The 17,345-nt window shown below is 48.4% G+C and overlaps 1 protein-coding gene across 3 annotated transcripts in view; it reads right to left on the reverse strand.

Moving 5' to 3' along the window:
• Window positions 1-17,345, reverse strand: part of XPNPEP1 (X-prolyl aminopeptidase 1) — a 51,631-nt gene that overhangs the window by 14,669 nt on the left and 19,617 nt on the right. For all 3 annotated transcript variants that reach the window (XM_055424693.2, XM_055424692.2, XM_055424695.2), the window contains 9 exons: window positions 14,238-14,301; window positions 12,715-12,819; window positions 9,338-9,430; window positions 8,940-9,083; window positions 7,140-7,235; window positions 4,949-5,030; window positions 3,291-3,501; window positions 841-930; window positions 509-559 (listed from right to left, as the gene is read on the reverse strand). In XM_055424693.2, coding sequence (XP_055280668.1) covers window positions 509-559; window positions 841-930; window positions 3,291-3,501; window positions 4,949-5,030; window positions 7,140-7,235; window positions 8,940-9,083; window positions 9,338-9,430; window positions 12,715-12,819; window positions 14,238-14,301 — 936 coding nt within the window. The remainder of the gene's footprint in view (window positions 1-508; window positions 560-840; window positions 931-3,290; window positions 3,502-4,948; window positions 5,031-7,139; window positions 7,236-8,939; window positions 9,084-9,337; window positions 9,431-12,714; window positions 12,820-14,237; window positions 14,302-17,345) is intronic.

Raw genomic sequence — 17,345 nt, forward strand, 5'->3', positions numbered from 1 at the left:
CTTCTCCCAATGTAAGCTACTTTCAAAGAGTTGCTCATAAAATATTTAAAGGGAATATGATATCGTTTAATAAGAGCACAAAGAAATCACCTTCCTATCAGCTACAAGGAGTGAAAAGGCAAGAAACTAATGACCAAGAATCAATTTAATATAAAAAGTTTTATGGCTTAAAGTTCAGAATATACACAAAGATCTTTTTTCTCTTAATACAATCAGCTTGCCTGTAAGTTATTTTTCCTTATAATCAAAGTCCACTTCATTACAAGACAACTCCTTAACCCAGAAAGGATCCATTCTATTAAGGAATTTCTTTCCTTATATTTGTTACTATTTTCTACAGTTTTTAAATACACACACAACAAATTTCCACAAAGAACTCTTAAAAGAGAGTACTAAAATTAGATCAAGATCTTAGACCTCATGGTCAACCAGAGTCACAGTTAGAATCACATGCAGATAATTTCTGAATAATCTATGTCCACATGTTAAACAAAGACCAAGAACCAACCTCTTTTTCCAGCCAGTTAAAGAGTTCACATAAGGCAACGGCATCTTTAATCTGTGCAAATAATAGAGACATTTTTTTAAGTTATGACTGAAAATCAGATTGGTAGAACCAAGGCCCAGTTCTAACGTAGAGGACCACACACCACCAGCAGTCAGGGCTTTCCATGCAGGAGATTCCCATGACCCATCCAGTATTTTATTTCATTCTCTCATTAACTCTGGAAGGCTCAGAGATGTTCCCACCTGCAGCAGGGTCAAAGCCACATAGAGGTAAGGGAGTCGGGCCTTCTGACCACCACACACCCCCTCTTCTGCACAGGCTGCTTTACTCACGTGAGCTCGCCTCATGCCTTCTGATTCAGCAGAATTCTTCACAGCTTTGGCGATGCAGATGGGGGTGTAAGGCATACAGCAGCGATGATCCTGAGGCGGGAGGCAGTAGTGTGGGAATCACTCACCCCAGACCAAGATCACCCCTCCAGCCAGGACTCCTCACTTTAGACAAATCACAGAGAGCTCCCACTCAGACCCTCCCTGCTGTCCCCTGGGGCCCAAAGACCTGACCTTTTTGGGTGGTAACTCTGAGCTGCAGAAAGGGGCTTGAGCTCATCCAAAAAGATAAAGTACATCAAACAAGTTATTTCTCGTCTCTCCCCCACCCCCTTAGCTCTCGGAGACAGCTGGCTGCCAGCCAGCAGCAAGATGCTGCTTTTCCAACCTCCATGGTCATGGTCAGGGTTCACTAACGGATCAAAGCTTGACCGAAATAACCCCCTCTGGCTGCACAAAGGAGGCCTTTTCCCACTGTCTGGGGATGCATGTGACCGATGAAGGGGGAGGGAGCTCCTGTTCCTTCCCACCTCATCCTCAGGGATCGGCTACCATTAACAGTCGGGTCTTAAAGGGCTGGGGAAGAGCCTTCCCAACTGAGAACAAGTCAGAATCCAGCCCTGTGTTATAGGGAGCAGGGAGTAATTTTGCATCACCTTGCACTTGCATGGAGCTTCTCGAAGGGCTCTCCCTCTCTCCACACTCCTTGTTTTCTCTCTCTCTCTTGCATACCCGCCCCTCATGAAACAAAGGCAGGCATGACCCCAGCGGAAGTAAAGCTCTGAGTAACTCCATCACACAGTGTGATAGTGACAGGGGTACAATGGGAAACAGGACAAGATGGCCAGGTCTGGACTCCTCCCAGGATGGCCCCTGCTTAGTGGAGGGGACAGGATATTGCTGGCTTTGCCAAAGGCCACTCAGCAGCCAGAGGCCCAGAGTAGGACAATCAAAAAATCTCAACTAAGGCGGCATGAACTCCTGCCCCAGGCCTCAGTGAAAATGAGGGGGTACATGTCAGCTGCTCAGCACCACCCAGCAGGGGTTCGGTCAAGGGCACGATCACTATCACTATCATTTGACCTTTGATAAATCCCCAACTCTCCAACGCTCCCCGGGTCTCAGGTCTCCTTAACTATAAAATACGGTGGGGGAGGCTGATATAGAGTAGTGTTTCCCAAACTTCAGACACTCACACCATCTGCACAGGGCTTACCCGGGTTGCCTACTTGCTGGACCCTTATTTACTTAAGACTCTTCTTTAGATGATCTTTGAATCAACAGCCTTTTGAAATCAACTTTCTCTTAAATAATTTTTATAATACATGGTCTCATATGCTAATTATATTTTTTTCAACTACACACTAAAATGCTTTTTTTTAATGGAAATATAATTGATATACAATATATTATATGTCTTAGATGTTTAATACAGTGATTTGCAACTTTTAAAGGTTAAGTTCCATTTAAAGTTATTATAAAATACTGGCTAAATTCCCTGTGCTATATACTATATCCTTGTGGCATTTTTTTTATACATAGTAGTCTGTACCTCTGAACCTGGTACCCCAATCTTGCCCCACCCCCTTTCCCTCTCCCCACTGGTAACCACTGGTTCATTCTTTAAATCTGTTAAAATGCTTTTAAAATCAGTTCAGTTCTGTTCAGTTCAGTCGCTCAGTCGTGTCCGACTCTTTGCGACCCCATGAATCACAGCACGCCAGGCCTCCCTGTCCATCACCAACTCCTGGAGTTCACTCAAACTTATGTCCATCGAGTCGGTGATGCCATCCAGCCATCTCATTCTCTGTCGTCCCCTTCTCCTCCCACCCCCAATCCCTCCTAGCATCAGACTCTTTTCCAGTGAGTCAATTCGTCACATGAGGTGGCCAAATTATTGCAGTTTCAGCTTTAGCATCAGTCCTTTCAATGAACACCGAGGACTGATCTCCTTTAGAATGGACTGGTTGGATGTCCTTGCAGTACAAGGGACTCTCAAGAGTCTTCTCCAGCACCACAATTCAAAAGCATCAATTCTTCAGCGATCAGCTTTCTTCACAGTCCAACTCTCACATCCATACATGACCACGGAAAAAACCATAGCCTTGACTAGACGGACCTTGGTTGACAAAGTAATGTCTCTGTTTTTTAATATGCTATCTAGGTTGGTCATAACTTTCCACTTTTAAAATAGATACATTTAAATAAACCTAAGTATGAATGTGTACCACCTAAAATCATCTCTCATGCCACATTTTGGAAAACACAGGACTCACTGGGTTCTAAGAGTCCAAAGGGCTCATTGCGGGGACAACACCTCTGATATGACACCCAGTACTGGGAACCTGCCTGAACAACCAAGCTCTGCTTCAAAGAGAAGCCGCCTGATGCCAGGACTGGGAAGGGCCTGGTAGCCAGAGTGGCAGCTTTTGATCGGCTCTGGGGCTACCAACCTTGGGGATGGCCTCGCTCACAGCATAGCTGGCCTTGTCACTGACCCACACCTTCTCCCGTGGGGAAAGGCTGGCACACAGGATCTTGAGCTCGCTCAGGATGGACTTGTACGGAAGCACCTGGATTCTGTACTCGGCTTCCAGGCCCAAGTCAAGCAGTAGGTGTTCCTTCACAATGGGGGTGTCTATGCGGTCACCGTCAATGAAGAGCCTGCAGAGGGGCCAGAGGGGAGGTGATAGGAAAGGTGGGCGCAGGAATCAGAGGACAAGAACACAGACCCAAACACAAGAGATAGGCTCTACCTTCCAGCATCCCAAATGAGCAGCTTCTCTTCCCTTCATGGCCTTCCCAAACCCTGCTCCCCAAACTGTGCTCCCTGCCCTGTGCATACTACCTTCCACCCTGTCCCCCAAGCCAGGACCTGGGCACTGTCCTCCTTGATGCCCCTCTTTCCCTCCTTCATGGGGCTCTTTGAACTTATGGCCTAAGCACCCCTCAAACCTCTCTAGCTTTCACTGTAGCCTTGCTGCCCAGGTTAGGGTTAGGGTTAACCACTACCATCTCTCATAGTGCCATGGCCTCCTAACTGGTCTCCCTGCCACCAGTCTTCCCTATCCACTCTATTTTTCAATAATTATAATCCACCCCATAATTTCACTCCAATCATAAATTCTCTATGATTTATAAGCCTGACAATGTGGTTCCCTGTAGAAACTCAGCAGCCTCAGGACAAGGGCCCAAGCTCCTAAACCTGGCTCACAAGACCTTGCTTATATGGTGCTGCCAACCTGCCGGCCTCCCACTCCAGGTTTCAACCACACTGGACCACTCTGGGTCCCTCACCTGCACTGCACTCTCTCTGAGAATGCTGCTCCCCGGCTTAGATCACCTGCTTCTCTTCCTCCTCATTCCCTACTCACCGAGCTAACTCCCAAGTACCCTGAATCTCTGTCTCAATATTATTGTCTCCTCTGATCAGGTCAGGCCCCTCCAATAACATCCATACCTGCCCCACTGACAAGTGAGTGCCAACTATGCATTGGAATCCCCAACTCCAACCCAGGACCCTGTCTGCCTCATTCACCCCAACAACCTAGTGGAGACTCTCGCGCATAATAGGCACTCAATAAACATGTCTGAATGCAGAAAGCCACTCAAACGAGAAGAGCAACGGCAGGAAGGCCGCAAGCAGCAGTTCAAAAGATAATTCAACAAGGCACGACTCAAGGGTTTTTCCTGCATCACTTCTGACCTTCTGAATGATGAAGTCTATTTGCACTGTGGACCCAGGACTGTATAACAAAGCCCATATCCCCCTCTGCCTTGGCTGCGAGGAGTCCAATGTGCAGCCTGAACAAGTCTCTGCAGCAGGAATTCTGTGAACTAAGCTTACTCCCTCCGGTTTTGTTCTGATGTCCTCGACACTTATTTTTTTATCTTCCAGTATTACCAATAATTTTCAGGATTATAAGAGAGGCAGGATATAAATTAATAACTACAGTTAAGGAAGGCAGAAGGAAAAGGGAGGCAGGAAAGAGCAGGAGAAAAGCAGGACCCTGGCGCACGTCAGGCCGAGACCAGTGGGCCCGGGCCAGGGGGTGGACTGGGGCTCCAAGCAGCTGTGGGGAAGACTTTCAGGTGCGGGGCCAACACTCACATGATCGTCTCTAGTCCTAAGATTGCATAGGAGAAAAATACAGGATTGTGCTCTACGTCTGATCCTCGGAGATTGAATAGCCCTGGAAAAAAAAAAAATTCCTGTCACCCGCCCGACTGCGAGTAAGGGGCAGCTGGGAGGGTGCAGAGAGCGCTTCCACGGGCCGGGAAGGGCCGGGCAGACCTCTCAGAGAGGCCGGGAGTCTCCCTTGCCCCGCTCGCCTCTGAGCTGCAGTTGCGCATATCCACCAAATGAGGGCACCAGAACTGTGTCTTTTGCTGCCACATCACCATCCCGGGAAGGGAATGGAAAGAGTTAGCAGTCAGAACACCCGAGAATTGCCCTCCAGACAAAGAGTTGAAATGGTCCACCCGGCGGTGACCCGCCAGGCCTGGCCTTGCCGCAGAAAAACCTCTGGCACTCCCAAGTACAGGGGCGGGAGCCAAGCACTCGCTCCCTTAAGAGACTGAGGGTAGGAAAACGGAGACCCACCCGCCAGGGAGGCCAGATGAGGCCCTCGGTGTGAGGGTCAGGAGCCCCAGGGAGGCGGAGCTTCCCAGCAGAGGAACAAAAGCAATGAGTCAGTGGGGCTCTGGGCCCATGAATGAAACCCGAGCCGGCGGCCCACCCGGAACCACGGCTGGGTGGAGGACCTGCATGGCCAGTGTCAGGGCCCTGCTGAGGTCAGTGCGTGCTGGAGAATCTAGAGGGACCGGTGCTGAGCACAGCTCTCGTCCCAGGGCCTCCCGCAGCCTAACACTTGCTCTCCTAAGAATCAGAGTGCAGAAAAGACCCTGGTGTAAAACGCACTGCCTCTATTTTAAAACCATGGCTTCTTCAAGTACAGCATGGAGGCAACATGTTTTTTACCCATCAAACCCAATTAGCGTTCTTTTTAAATGATAGTACCTGGGGTCGGTGAGAATGTGGCAAAAGGGGTGTATTCCTACATGCTGTTCAACCTCTCTGGCAGGTACATGGCAATAAGGCCAAAGGCCCTACCACGCACACACCCTCCAGCCCATAACACCACATCCAAAGTCAACCAAAAGCTGAAAGAAAATCATCAGAAACTAAGACACAGATTGTGATGCATCAAGACTCTGATGGCAGTCCTGTAATACAATCATGAGAAAATGTGGAAATAACTCAAAAGTCATCCTGAGAGGAATGGTTAAGTAAATTGTACTATAACCATATGATGGGATATTTAATATCCACTTAAAATTATGTTTATATATGCTTAGAGTAAATACAGTGGAAAAAATCAAGTTACAAAATTATATATGCACAGAAATGTTAACTGATTCTGTGCAAGAAGATTATAGGTGCCTTTTTTTTTTCTACTTGCTCTGCACTTCCCAGATTTTCCACAATGAAAACGGGGGATATTTAAATAATCAAGGGGAGAAATTAGCTTCATATGTTATTTTCTCTGATGTTGATGTTATTACGTTAATTAGGGATATAATCACTGATACACGTGACAAAGTTTGGGGGCTAAGGATTAGAGATTGTGCAGTAAGCCATCTTTCTCTAGTGAGAAAATAAAAAAATAAAGCAGTGCCTATTCTCAGCTACCTTGGGTCAAAGCCAGTCAGAAAATAGAAAAAGGTTCAACCTTATTCATTCAGGTTCTAGAAGGCATTGAACAATTCCATGAGGATAGTTTAAGATCCAAAGATTAAAAAACTGCTATTGTACCAAAAGGTTTGGTGCACTTTCAGCTCCTGAGTTTTCTGAAGTAGAAATATTTCTAGAACATCCTCATTGTGAAGAATCTGGGAAATACAGGAGAAGTATAAAGAAAAAAATATCTCCTATGAGCTCACTTCCATACCTATAGAGACAAACGAATGTTAACAGACACAAAAAGTTTGGAGAAACCGCCCCTCCTCGGAGGTGTCACCGTACTGAGGAGACTGGCCAGAGGGGGACACCACCACAGATTTACCATCAGCGCCTGGCTGGAATACTGCTCCAGACCAACCACAATCTCCTCCCCAACTCCCTGTAATTCTCCATCCAAAATAATCCCTTCTCCATGCCACTTGGCATGCCATATACCCACTGGCAACGGTCTTTTGCTTATTCTCTGACCACACATAAAACTGAATCCTGTGAACACACAGATTCCCAGAGAACCGAGAGACTGGGTAACATGCCCCAACAGTGAAACCAGAGCACTCACACGCAATCTCATCCAGGGCAGTGACCACAAACCACACGACGTTCCTCTCAGCCATTTTCAACCGAAGGTCTGCAACCTTGTCCTTCCAGGAGATGCCTGCAAGAAACAAACATACTTGCCACTCCAGCCCCTGGTCAGGTCCCGGGGACTATTGAGAGCCAAGTGAAAGAACCCATTCCAAACATTCTTAACCAGCACCACATCCCAGGAAGCATGTTATCTGAGTGGACAGAATGCCTGGATACCAATCCTATACAAGAAAAGTGACTCCATCTAAGCTAGTTGACTGTCCAGAGCCCCGACTGCCTCACAACAAAATTAATCCATTTGTTCATCCAACAAATGTCTATGAAACATCTCTCCTCCCCAGGCATCAATATCTGCAGATGCTTTGCTGGTCACTGCAGTTACAGTTCTGAGCTACACACAGTCCCTGCCCTCATGGGGCTTACAATCTGGAAGGGAAGACAGACAATTAAACCAGCAATTAGTTTCACTTCTGTATCAAGCCTGCTGCCATAGAGGAAGCACAGGGAGCTTTGAGAAGACACTAACCAGCACAGAGAACTCACCGAATCTTTAGAGGTCAGGCAGATATCACCCTCTACCTTACATTTCTAGAGCCTCAAGACCTGCCTTTCAGTGCTGAGATCTCGGAATTCTCCACAGCCTGTTTCAGTGTGACTACCACTTCCAAACCACACATGCACTGTCAGACACAGCCAGCAACTCCCTGCTACTCCTGTGGGCCCCAGAGAAGCTCACCCCACTACCACCACACCCCCTGACATGAGACAGTACTTGTACCTCACGGTACAGCCACCTGTGAACAGGGCAGGCATCTGTCTCATGCACGCAGCACCTGGCAGTGCCCAGCACATGGTCGACACTCACGTGTCTGCTGACCTGAAGTTTCACCAGCCAAACCTGCTCTCCCTGCTCTGTAAAGAACTGGTCAGAGCCTTTCCTTCAGTTCAACAGAATCCAAAGCATGCTGATGGACAATGTTTAGCTGACCCAGGGCCCCTCACTGCACCCATCCCCCTCCCAGTCTACAATACCTCTGGTCACAAGGAAGCAAGCTGGGGGCGTCTCTACAACCAAACGCTGCTGTGAAGATCAGCTCGGGAATTCTACTTAAGACTTGGCTGAGAGTCTGGGTTGTAATGCTTTCTTCCCAGGACCCCTCTGGGCAATGTGCCTGCATTCCAGACATCCCCGCTCCACCTCCCCTCTGCTGTTTCTACAGCAAGATTCACTCCCCTCTGCCCCACCTCCAGGCCTTTCCCTCTGCACTCCTCACTATTCCATAAATCCACACTTTCATCTCCCATAAACTGTTCACAGAACTTGCTCCTCACTCAACGCTATCACCCAAGCCAAAGAAACTCACCCACTCCCCAAAGCCTCTACGGCAGAGGACAGAGAGAGGGCAGGAAGCCTGGGAAGGTAAACCTACAAGTGCTGGCAGAAGAAAAGGACATGGAATCTAGAAATCTCTAGGCTCTGTGTCCAACATCAGACGCCTGAGAGAGGCAGTGAGCAACTGAGTAGTTAAAAAAAAAAAAAAAGCCATCTCAGCAGCACCCATGGGTCCGCCCAGAAGAGCTCTGAGAGAGTAAACTATGCCCAAGCAGGTGCCAACAGTGGAAACAAACTGAACTCCTGCTGCACCCAATGCCCCACATGCCAGAGTGGGGCCAAATCCTCCCATCGGCTCAATGACCTGGCTCCAGAGGATTGCCATTCAGGTGGAGGAGATGACGGCCAGGGCCTGCTGGGCACAGCCGTGGTTCTGACCTGTGTAATCCAGGCCCAGTGTGATGAGCGGTTTGCAGGGACGCTCAGGGCGGTCTGTCCAGATTTTGTCCACAAGGTTGTCCTTGACAGGAATGAGGTGGTGGCCAGCACTTCTCAGAACCTTGGCCATCTTCTTCCAGTAATCTGAGGAGAAACACTGGTGATCTAGCTGTGAACTGAACACCCTCTAGAGGCAGCAGGGCTCTGAGAGCCTGGCACCTTCTGACAGGTGATCCTGTGGCCCTCTGCTAACTCTTCTCCTCACCCTGACCTCCGCTGTGACCTCATGTCATGCTGAGCCCCTCAAAGGTTCTACCACCCACAAGCAAATGAGGAGGGTGGGGAGGCATCTAGAACCCCAGTCCTCACCCAAGCAGGCAGGGCGTCGGCTTACTCACCTGTAGGAATGATCAGTGGGTCTACACCAACCCTGGATCCTTCAGGAAGTACACTCACCAGCCAGTCTTCCTGAGTTGGTGTGTCCTTCAGACCTACAGAGGGAAGAACTGGTGAGAAACAATTCCCAAGGAGTCTGAGCTCGCTATCCTACCCAGAAGAGTGCAATTCACCAATACCATGAGAACAGGGTCTTTATCAAGCACCTTCTTTAAAAAGGATTGACAGCACTTGGAAAATCTGAACTTCTTTTCATCCTGGAAGGCTAGAAAAAGAGTAAGATGCTATAAAAGGAAAGCATAAAGTAAGATGGTATATAAGGGGAGGGTGAGACAGAAGAAAGAAGCAGGATTTTCACTAGACCCCTGGTAAAAGGCATCCTGGGAATCATTGCAACACAGGTACACGATGTCATCCTGAAGATCATCTCATCGGCCTCCTGTGACTTCTCCACTAATGGTGATGAGTGCAGGAGTGGTGAGATGGTGCAAGCGGAAGCTGAGAGTCTCCCTTACGTCCCACCCAGGTAAGGCAAACACACACGCAGGGCTCTCGCCTCACCTGGAGGGCATCACTGCAGAGGAAAGGCCCTGCCAGACAGTCGGCCTGACTGGAGGGCTAAGCTCAAGTCTCAGCAGCAGAAACCTATGCAAAGACTGTAAGAGGAACAGACAGGAACCTAACATTGTGTCTTTAACTGGCTCCCTGGGCTTCCCAGTTACCAAGAACACAGAGCCCTTTCCATTTCTAAGAGACTAGTCATAGGACACCAAGTAAGCTTCACAAAAGGAACTAAAATTATTTTTGATATCCCAGTTTTTAATCCAACCCAGTATATCTTGTACGTTTCAGACGTATACTTTTTCATCAGATTGTTGCTAAACAATTAACAAACATTTCGGTAAAATATCAGAGTGAAAGTTCACATATTCTAAAACAGTACTGATTTTCACTACCTTCCCTGAGCACTGATAACCACCTAATGGCCGCTCAAAGGCTTATAAAGAAATGAGCTCATGACTCTCCGTTCTAAAAGCCTGCCTCGAAACTGTCACTGTGTGATTTTCCTCTCTGAGTCTTTCCTATTTTTTCCCTTAAACCGCTAAACGAGCCAATTATTGAGGAAGTTTCTAGAATGCCCCTAGTATGACTTTCACAGGGTGAAGTCACATCATCTCGTAGCAGACAGATGTTGGGCAAAAAACCCCAGGCATCAATCACTCCCCAGCCACACCCGCCAGAACCTCCCTACATAGGAGACCCAGTGAGGAGGGGGGCTGCGGGCAGAGGCTAGAGGCGGCTTGGAGGGAAGAAGGACTCCTCCCCCAGGGCTGGTCTAGGGAAGAGGCAGATAGTGTTCGCTCCTCTGACACTCTGACCCCCAAAGCACTGACGTATCTAGCAGCTGGAGTTTAGACCCCAAAGAGAGATGCTCACATCCCAGAGGCACACTAAATGAGACCCTGGGGTGCAAACAGAAAGTATCAGAATTTCCATTTGTACTTCTTAAAAATTAAGATATCAAAATTTGCTTGTATCTGAAATACACATGGACATAGCACATGCATCTAACATATAAACAAATATACATATATGCTAAGGGCGCATGAACCAGCAACAGAGAGGCATGTAATCAGAAAGTACAAAGGCCTAGAGGCCTATCCACTTCTAACAGCCCCACAGTCCCGAAGGCCTGTGTTTGTGTGTGAGAGAGAACATAACTGGGACAACTCCAACCTGTGGTGCTGACGTTTCTGTATTTTAAAAGAATTTTGAGAAACCCAAGTTTAAAAGAAACCCATTGCCAGCATGAAAATATTCTTAGTTCCTCCCTAAGCCAAACATTTATACATGTATATGCAGTGTGTGGAGCATGCATGTGCGTACACACACACACACACACACACATAACCTCAGTAATAGATCCTGGGGTCAGCTCAACTCAGTATCAACAGCCCTCTGTTCCCTGAACTGTGAGTCTGCTAACAACCCCATTTCCTCATAACTTCCAAGAACAAACAAGAAACATCAGGGATTTGGCCTTTTATCCTCTTCCTCACTCAGCCCTGGCGGCTGCTTTGCCCTCCTTCTATTGTCCAAGTTCAAAATGCAGCAGGCTGTACCTTTGTACAATCACTAAAACCATATTTCGAAAGACTACTCTGATGACAAGGAAAAATATAGCACACAATTAAATGAAAAACCCGTGTACACACACACACACGTTATCATTACCCAATAAACACTGAGCTCCATGCTTTCCATATATTATTTCTTTAATCCTCACCATTTTATGGTACTATTATCATTCCACTTTATAGATGAGGAAACTGAAGATGAAGTAACCTGCCCAAGAAAGCTGCAGACCCATGCTCTTGCCCTGTGGCTAAGTGCCAGAGGTGAGTCAGGATCCTCAGAGGGAGAGCCTCCTAGCTCAGCTGCCAGGGGCCCCTTACCTTCACCTCATTTGAAATCATGAGGCAGCTGAGAGCAGTGGGAAGACCCCCAGGGCATGAGTCAAAGGCGCAGGGTCCTCTCGGGCCCTCAGCTACTCCTCACTGAAATGAGGGTTCTGAGCCAGGCCTTCCAAAACTGAATGCATGATGGTTTGTACATAGAAGCCTGTCACTTTCTTGTTCTTCCCTGTACACTGGACTGTTTCCCCTCAAAATTCATACACTGAAACCCTACCTCACAATGTAACCTATGTTTGGAGACAGGGGCTTAGGAGATACTGAAGGTTAAATGAAGTCATAGGGCAGAATTCTAATCCAGTAAGATTGGTAGCCTTCTAAGAAGAGGGAGAGAGAGAGAACCATGTAAGGATAAGTGAGAAGGTGGCTGTCTGCAAGCCAGGAAGATAGCTCTCACCAGAGCCTGACCACACTAGCACCCTGATTTCAGACTTCCAGCTACTAGCCATGAAAAATTAAATTTCTGTTGAAAAAAAAAATTCCCCCCAAAACTTTAGACTTTTAGATTTCTAGCCATCAGTCATGAAAAAATAAATTTCTGTTGAAAAAAACATATCCCCCCCAAAACTTCAGACTTTTTATTTTTTATTAAGGGTAAAGCTGCAGTCCATGGGGTCACAAAGAATTGGGCACAACTGGGCAACTGACAACAACAACCGATTAACAATGTTTTGGTAGCTTTAGGTGAACAGCGAGGGTACTCAGCCACACATACACACATATCCCTTCTCTAAATTTCTGTTGTTTGAGCCACCCCGTCTATGGTAGTTTGTTACTAAGACACCTTGGATTCTAAAAGGGGTCCCTGACCCCATAAAAGGGTTAAGATTCAGAAGCCCTGAGGAGCTCCAGGGTCTCCTCCCGAGTGGGCCAGCTAAACTTGAGACGGCTGTGCCTCTACGCACCCATCTTCATGAGCGTCCAGTTGCTGTCCATCTGCTTGGCAGCCTGCAGAAAGTAGCGCCCGTCAGTCCACATGGCCGCATGTTCTTCTGTGACGATGGCTGTGCCTGGAGGAGGGGAGCAAAGGAATGAGAGAGGTTCCTGACACCTAGAAGCTGCACAAAATGGCAGCAGGCAGGTGAGCACGGTGAGAGGCTCCAGACTCCGTGTGGCCCCACCACCCACCCCCACTTTGGGGGCGCAGCTGGGCCTCTGACTCCAAGGAAACCTCCAGGCAAGAGAAGACGGTACCACTGACAACCAGCTGTGGGCCAACCGCTGAAAGCAGCAGTCTGGAGGCAGGCTGGGTACTGATCCCTGCAGAAAGGACCCCATGTGCATGACGTGAGTCAAGGCCAGGAGAACAGAGGTCTGTGGACAGAGGGCCACAGGGGCCTCCAGTCAACAGGGGCCTCCAGTCAACAGGAGTGAGCTGGAAATGGTTCCTGCTCAGCAGTCACAGCCACCTGCTCCAACAGACACCCCAAGGGAGGTGTTTTGCCTTTCCCAAGAGAGACCGCCTGGGCACTGCAAGCATTCAGGGAGACGCAGGAGTTTTTATTTCCACCTCTACCTACCCTCAGCTCCCACAGGCCCAGAAGAACTTAGGGCTTTCAGCAGAGGTGTCAGCCTAAACCAGTTGGAATGTGCCAACCAACACATGCGCCCACAGCAATGGAAGCAGTGAGCTAATTGCCAGGAGCGGGGCTCCCGTCAAGCCTAGCCACTTAAGAGGATGGGAGCCTGGAGGGGAAACCCACCCTGAAACTCAAAGGCGCAACAGCTCTTGGAAAATTAATGCAGGGCGCCAGTGTAGCACAACATTAATCTTTATTATTCGAGTTGAATGGGAAAAGGGGGAAACCAAAAGTTAAGCACTTAGAGAATTACAGGGGACCAGAAAGCTAAGGAAGGGGTCCTGAGGATGCCATTTGTGTCCTATTTCTTATCTGCAGTGCCAGTTACACAGGGGTATTCATGATATACTTATCTGTGTGTATGTTATATTTAATAAAAAGTTCAACAATATTTTTTTTGGCTGTACTGGGTCTTCATTGAGGCAGGCAGGCTCAAGAGCCTGCAGGCTTCTCTAGTTGCAGCAGGAGGGTTTGGCTGCCCCAGGCATGTGGGATCTTAGTTCCCCCACCAGGGATCAAACACGCATCCCCTGCTTTGGAAGGCGAATTCTTTTCCACTAGATTACCAGGGAAGTACCCCAAGACTGTTTTTAAAATAAAATTTTTTGACTTGAAAAGCAAAGAGTCATTAAAAAGAAGCATCATTAACACTTGAGAGAAGAGAGTCACTAAAACGTAAGCTTAGGAGCTGCAGGCAGCAGGACCATGCCCCCTCTGCAGAGGGTCAATGGGGACGTCTGGTCTGCATTTTCTTTTTGGTTCTGTATCACAGACTGAAATTGGGTCCAGTTATTTTAGGGAGGCGAACACAAGTACCACAAGCATAAAGACAGAATTTAGTGACTCACCTGCAGAGCCATCAAATCCAGACACAAAGGCGCGCCGACAGTCACACGGAGCAATGTACTCACTCTGGAAAACAGAGAGGTCAAGGAAGTGGACCGTGATCAGTCACAGCCCAGCAGGACCACAGAGGCTGGCAAAAGCTGGGCACCTGCCTTCAAGGAACTGACAATCTACCCGAAAAGGCAAGCCGAACATTAAAAAAAAAAAAAAAATGAGTGCACGCTATGGACGACCCTAATTAATTAAGGGCTAGAAGGGCTGCTCCCTTGAGCCTAAATTTTTTCACCTGGAGAACAAAGCAAGAGAAATAGATCAAAACTGCTCTTTCCTCGCTGAGATCTTACTCAAAAAACAATCTGATAGCCTTCTCCCTTCCTTGCCACTGACATTTAGGCATCTGTTATTTTTCTGAAAAGCCTGAATTTCTGTTTTATGTGCCAATAACTCTCTAACTTAACTCTCTTTAGCTATCAGCTTATTTCTGAACTTCCTGTCTGTATCCCCCATCCAAGGCAGTGTCACCAATCTCTCCCACGCAGACCCTGTCCCTTCCTGTTAGGGAACAAATGCTTCCTGCAACCCAGAAGGCTCCAGCAAAATAAAACATCATGTTCAAATCCAGGTCCTCCCCAGCCTCTGAATGGACGGGATCGGGAGAAGAAAGTAAGAGGTTCCATTCCTGGGGAGTGGGTACGAGGCCACAGTGGGTACTTTTGTGCCAGTGAGGCCCAGAGACTCGAGGAACGTGTCCAAAATCACACGCTTAGAAGTAGCAGAGTCAGGGTTTGAACCTGGGCAGCCAGCTCCAGAGCCTCAGCTCAAGCCCTGTGCCACACTGCCCCACTAAACACATCGCCTTCCATCCTCAGAATGACTCTCCGGGATAAGACCAATAGCAAATTAGAAAACTGAGGTTCAAAGACAGAATCTTTAAGTAACTAACAGGTCAGCAGCAGGGCCAGGATCTGATCTGCTTGAGCCCAGAGCGGCTGTTCCTTCTCCTGTCAGCAGGTTGTTCCTGAGCTAAAGGCCTGGCAGGGTTAAGAATGCTTAAGATAGGGTGGTCCAGGGGCTAAGATTCTATGCTTCCAATGGCTCAGGTTTGATCCCTGGTGGGAGAACTAAGATCCCCAGTGGTGCAGCCAGAATGCTCAGGATAGAGAAGGGGTTGGGGTTGCGGGGAGGCACTGGCTGGACCCGAGGGCATTTGGGGACAGTCAACACAACATAGGGGAAAAACTGGCTCCCAGGTTTCATTCCTGCCATGTGGATGAAAGCCTCCCCTTTCACCAAGGCAGTCATAATTGCAGCCTCAAACCAGTCACAAGACCACGACCCCCAGAGGTGCTAGAAGGGCCACAGGGAATCACAATGGTGATGAAGGAGCTCTGTGATCTCTGAGCCACAGCTGCCCTCCAGCAGGCCCAGTTACGTGCTCTGTGACATATCTCCCCCGCTCTCTCAGCCTCAGTCCTCACTTCCACAACGGGTCGTTTCAGATGGTTGACTGCAAGGCAAGCGAATGTTTGATCCCCGAAACACAAAGGAACATTGACCAGATAGCATTAAGCACACAGAAAGAAATGGCCACCAGCATCACTGATGAACTGTAGAGTCCTTTGTTTATTAACCCAGCAATTATTGAGTGCAAGACTGAAAAAAAAAAAAGGCCAAGATGGGGGAGTGGGTTCCCACCCTTCTCCAAGTTCTGTTGTGAGGAATAGCAAGTACATGTTCCATACAACTCACCAGAAACCTGAGTGCTGCACTACATGAGAAGAGATGATACTACTGTCTCCTTCCTGAGTGCTGAAAAAGCATCTGAGAGGCTGGGAAAACGAAACCCTTGTGCTAACAATCACAGCACACAAGAGGACACATCTCACAAGAGGGAAGACACGGAACAGACACTCGAGTGACAAGGAGGTCCCCTTGGCTTGGGGCTCTCCCGCTCAACACACAGCGAGGACCGGAATGAGGGGCTGGCGGAGAAGAACTGCTGCCCTTGATCTGGCTTGGCTCTGGCACACAGGGACACTCTTGAAGAGTGCCTGCTCCTGGCCTGGGGAAGCCTGGAAGGAGGCATGGGGCCCCCCAGGGGTTTACCTAGAGTTTCTCTGAGAAAGGGTGGAATTAACAGCAGGTGGATGTGTTTGGTTCGGGATCAAGATGAGGGCTGGGGTAAGAATGTCTAGACATGACCTAAGTGGTCAACATGCCAGAAAGACATCGCTGACCGAAGCTGTCACCTCCACACCAACAGGCTAAGCAGACGCCAGACAAGCACTGGCCCAGGCTTCCCCTCACATCCCCCAGCCATGAGGCTGGCAAAGCCCGGGAACATTCTCCCTAGAGAGCAGCAAAAGGCCTAAAATAAGCCAAAGCCTTAGCATACTAGGAGAAAGGCTCAAAGAAACACAGCCATGGGCTTTTTCTCCAAAACTGTGATGTCTGTCCATCTCTAATACCCCCATCCAAGCCTCCCTCATCTCTACCTGGACCACTGCCCCTGCAATCCACTCTTCACACACACTCACAGCGAGCTTTTCAAACCCTGTGTGTGTGTATATATCATATTAGCATGTGTGTGTATGTGTGTGTGTATCATGATAGCGTGTGTGTGTATGTTTTTCAAGGGGATGCATGCTTAGTCATGTCCGACTCTTTGTGACCCTATGGACTCTAACCCGTCAGGCTCCTCTGTCCATGGGATTCTCCAGGCAAGAAGACTGGAGTGGGTTGCCATTCCCTACTCCAACAGATCTTCCTGACCCAGGTATCAAACTCAGGTCTCTTGCATCTCCTGCATTAGCAGGCGGATTCTTTACGACTGGCACCACCTGGGAAATCACATCACATTAGCAGCATACTTACAACCCATCAATGACTTCCCATCACACTTAGGGTAAAATTCAGACCCCGGCACAGTCCCCAAGGCATGGCTTGATCAAGCCCTGCTCTCCTCCCAGAACTGTCCTCTCACAACACGCCCATTCACAGCACTCCAGCCACACCACCTGCTTCTTGCACCTTGCACTTCCCGATCTCATTCCTCCTTCAGGGCCTCTGCACGTGCTCTTCCTTGTGCCTGTAAAAGCCTCTCTCTCATC

This window comes from Moschus berezovskii, chromosome 12, assembly GCF_049115385.1.
Source record: "Moschus berezovskii isolate FMDL1 chromosome 12, NW_MosBer_1.0, whole genome shotgun sequence".
NCBI lineage: Eukaryota > Metazoa > Chordata > Mammalia > Artiodactyla > Moschidae > Moschus > Moschus berezovskii.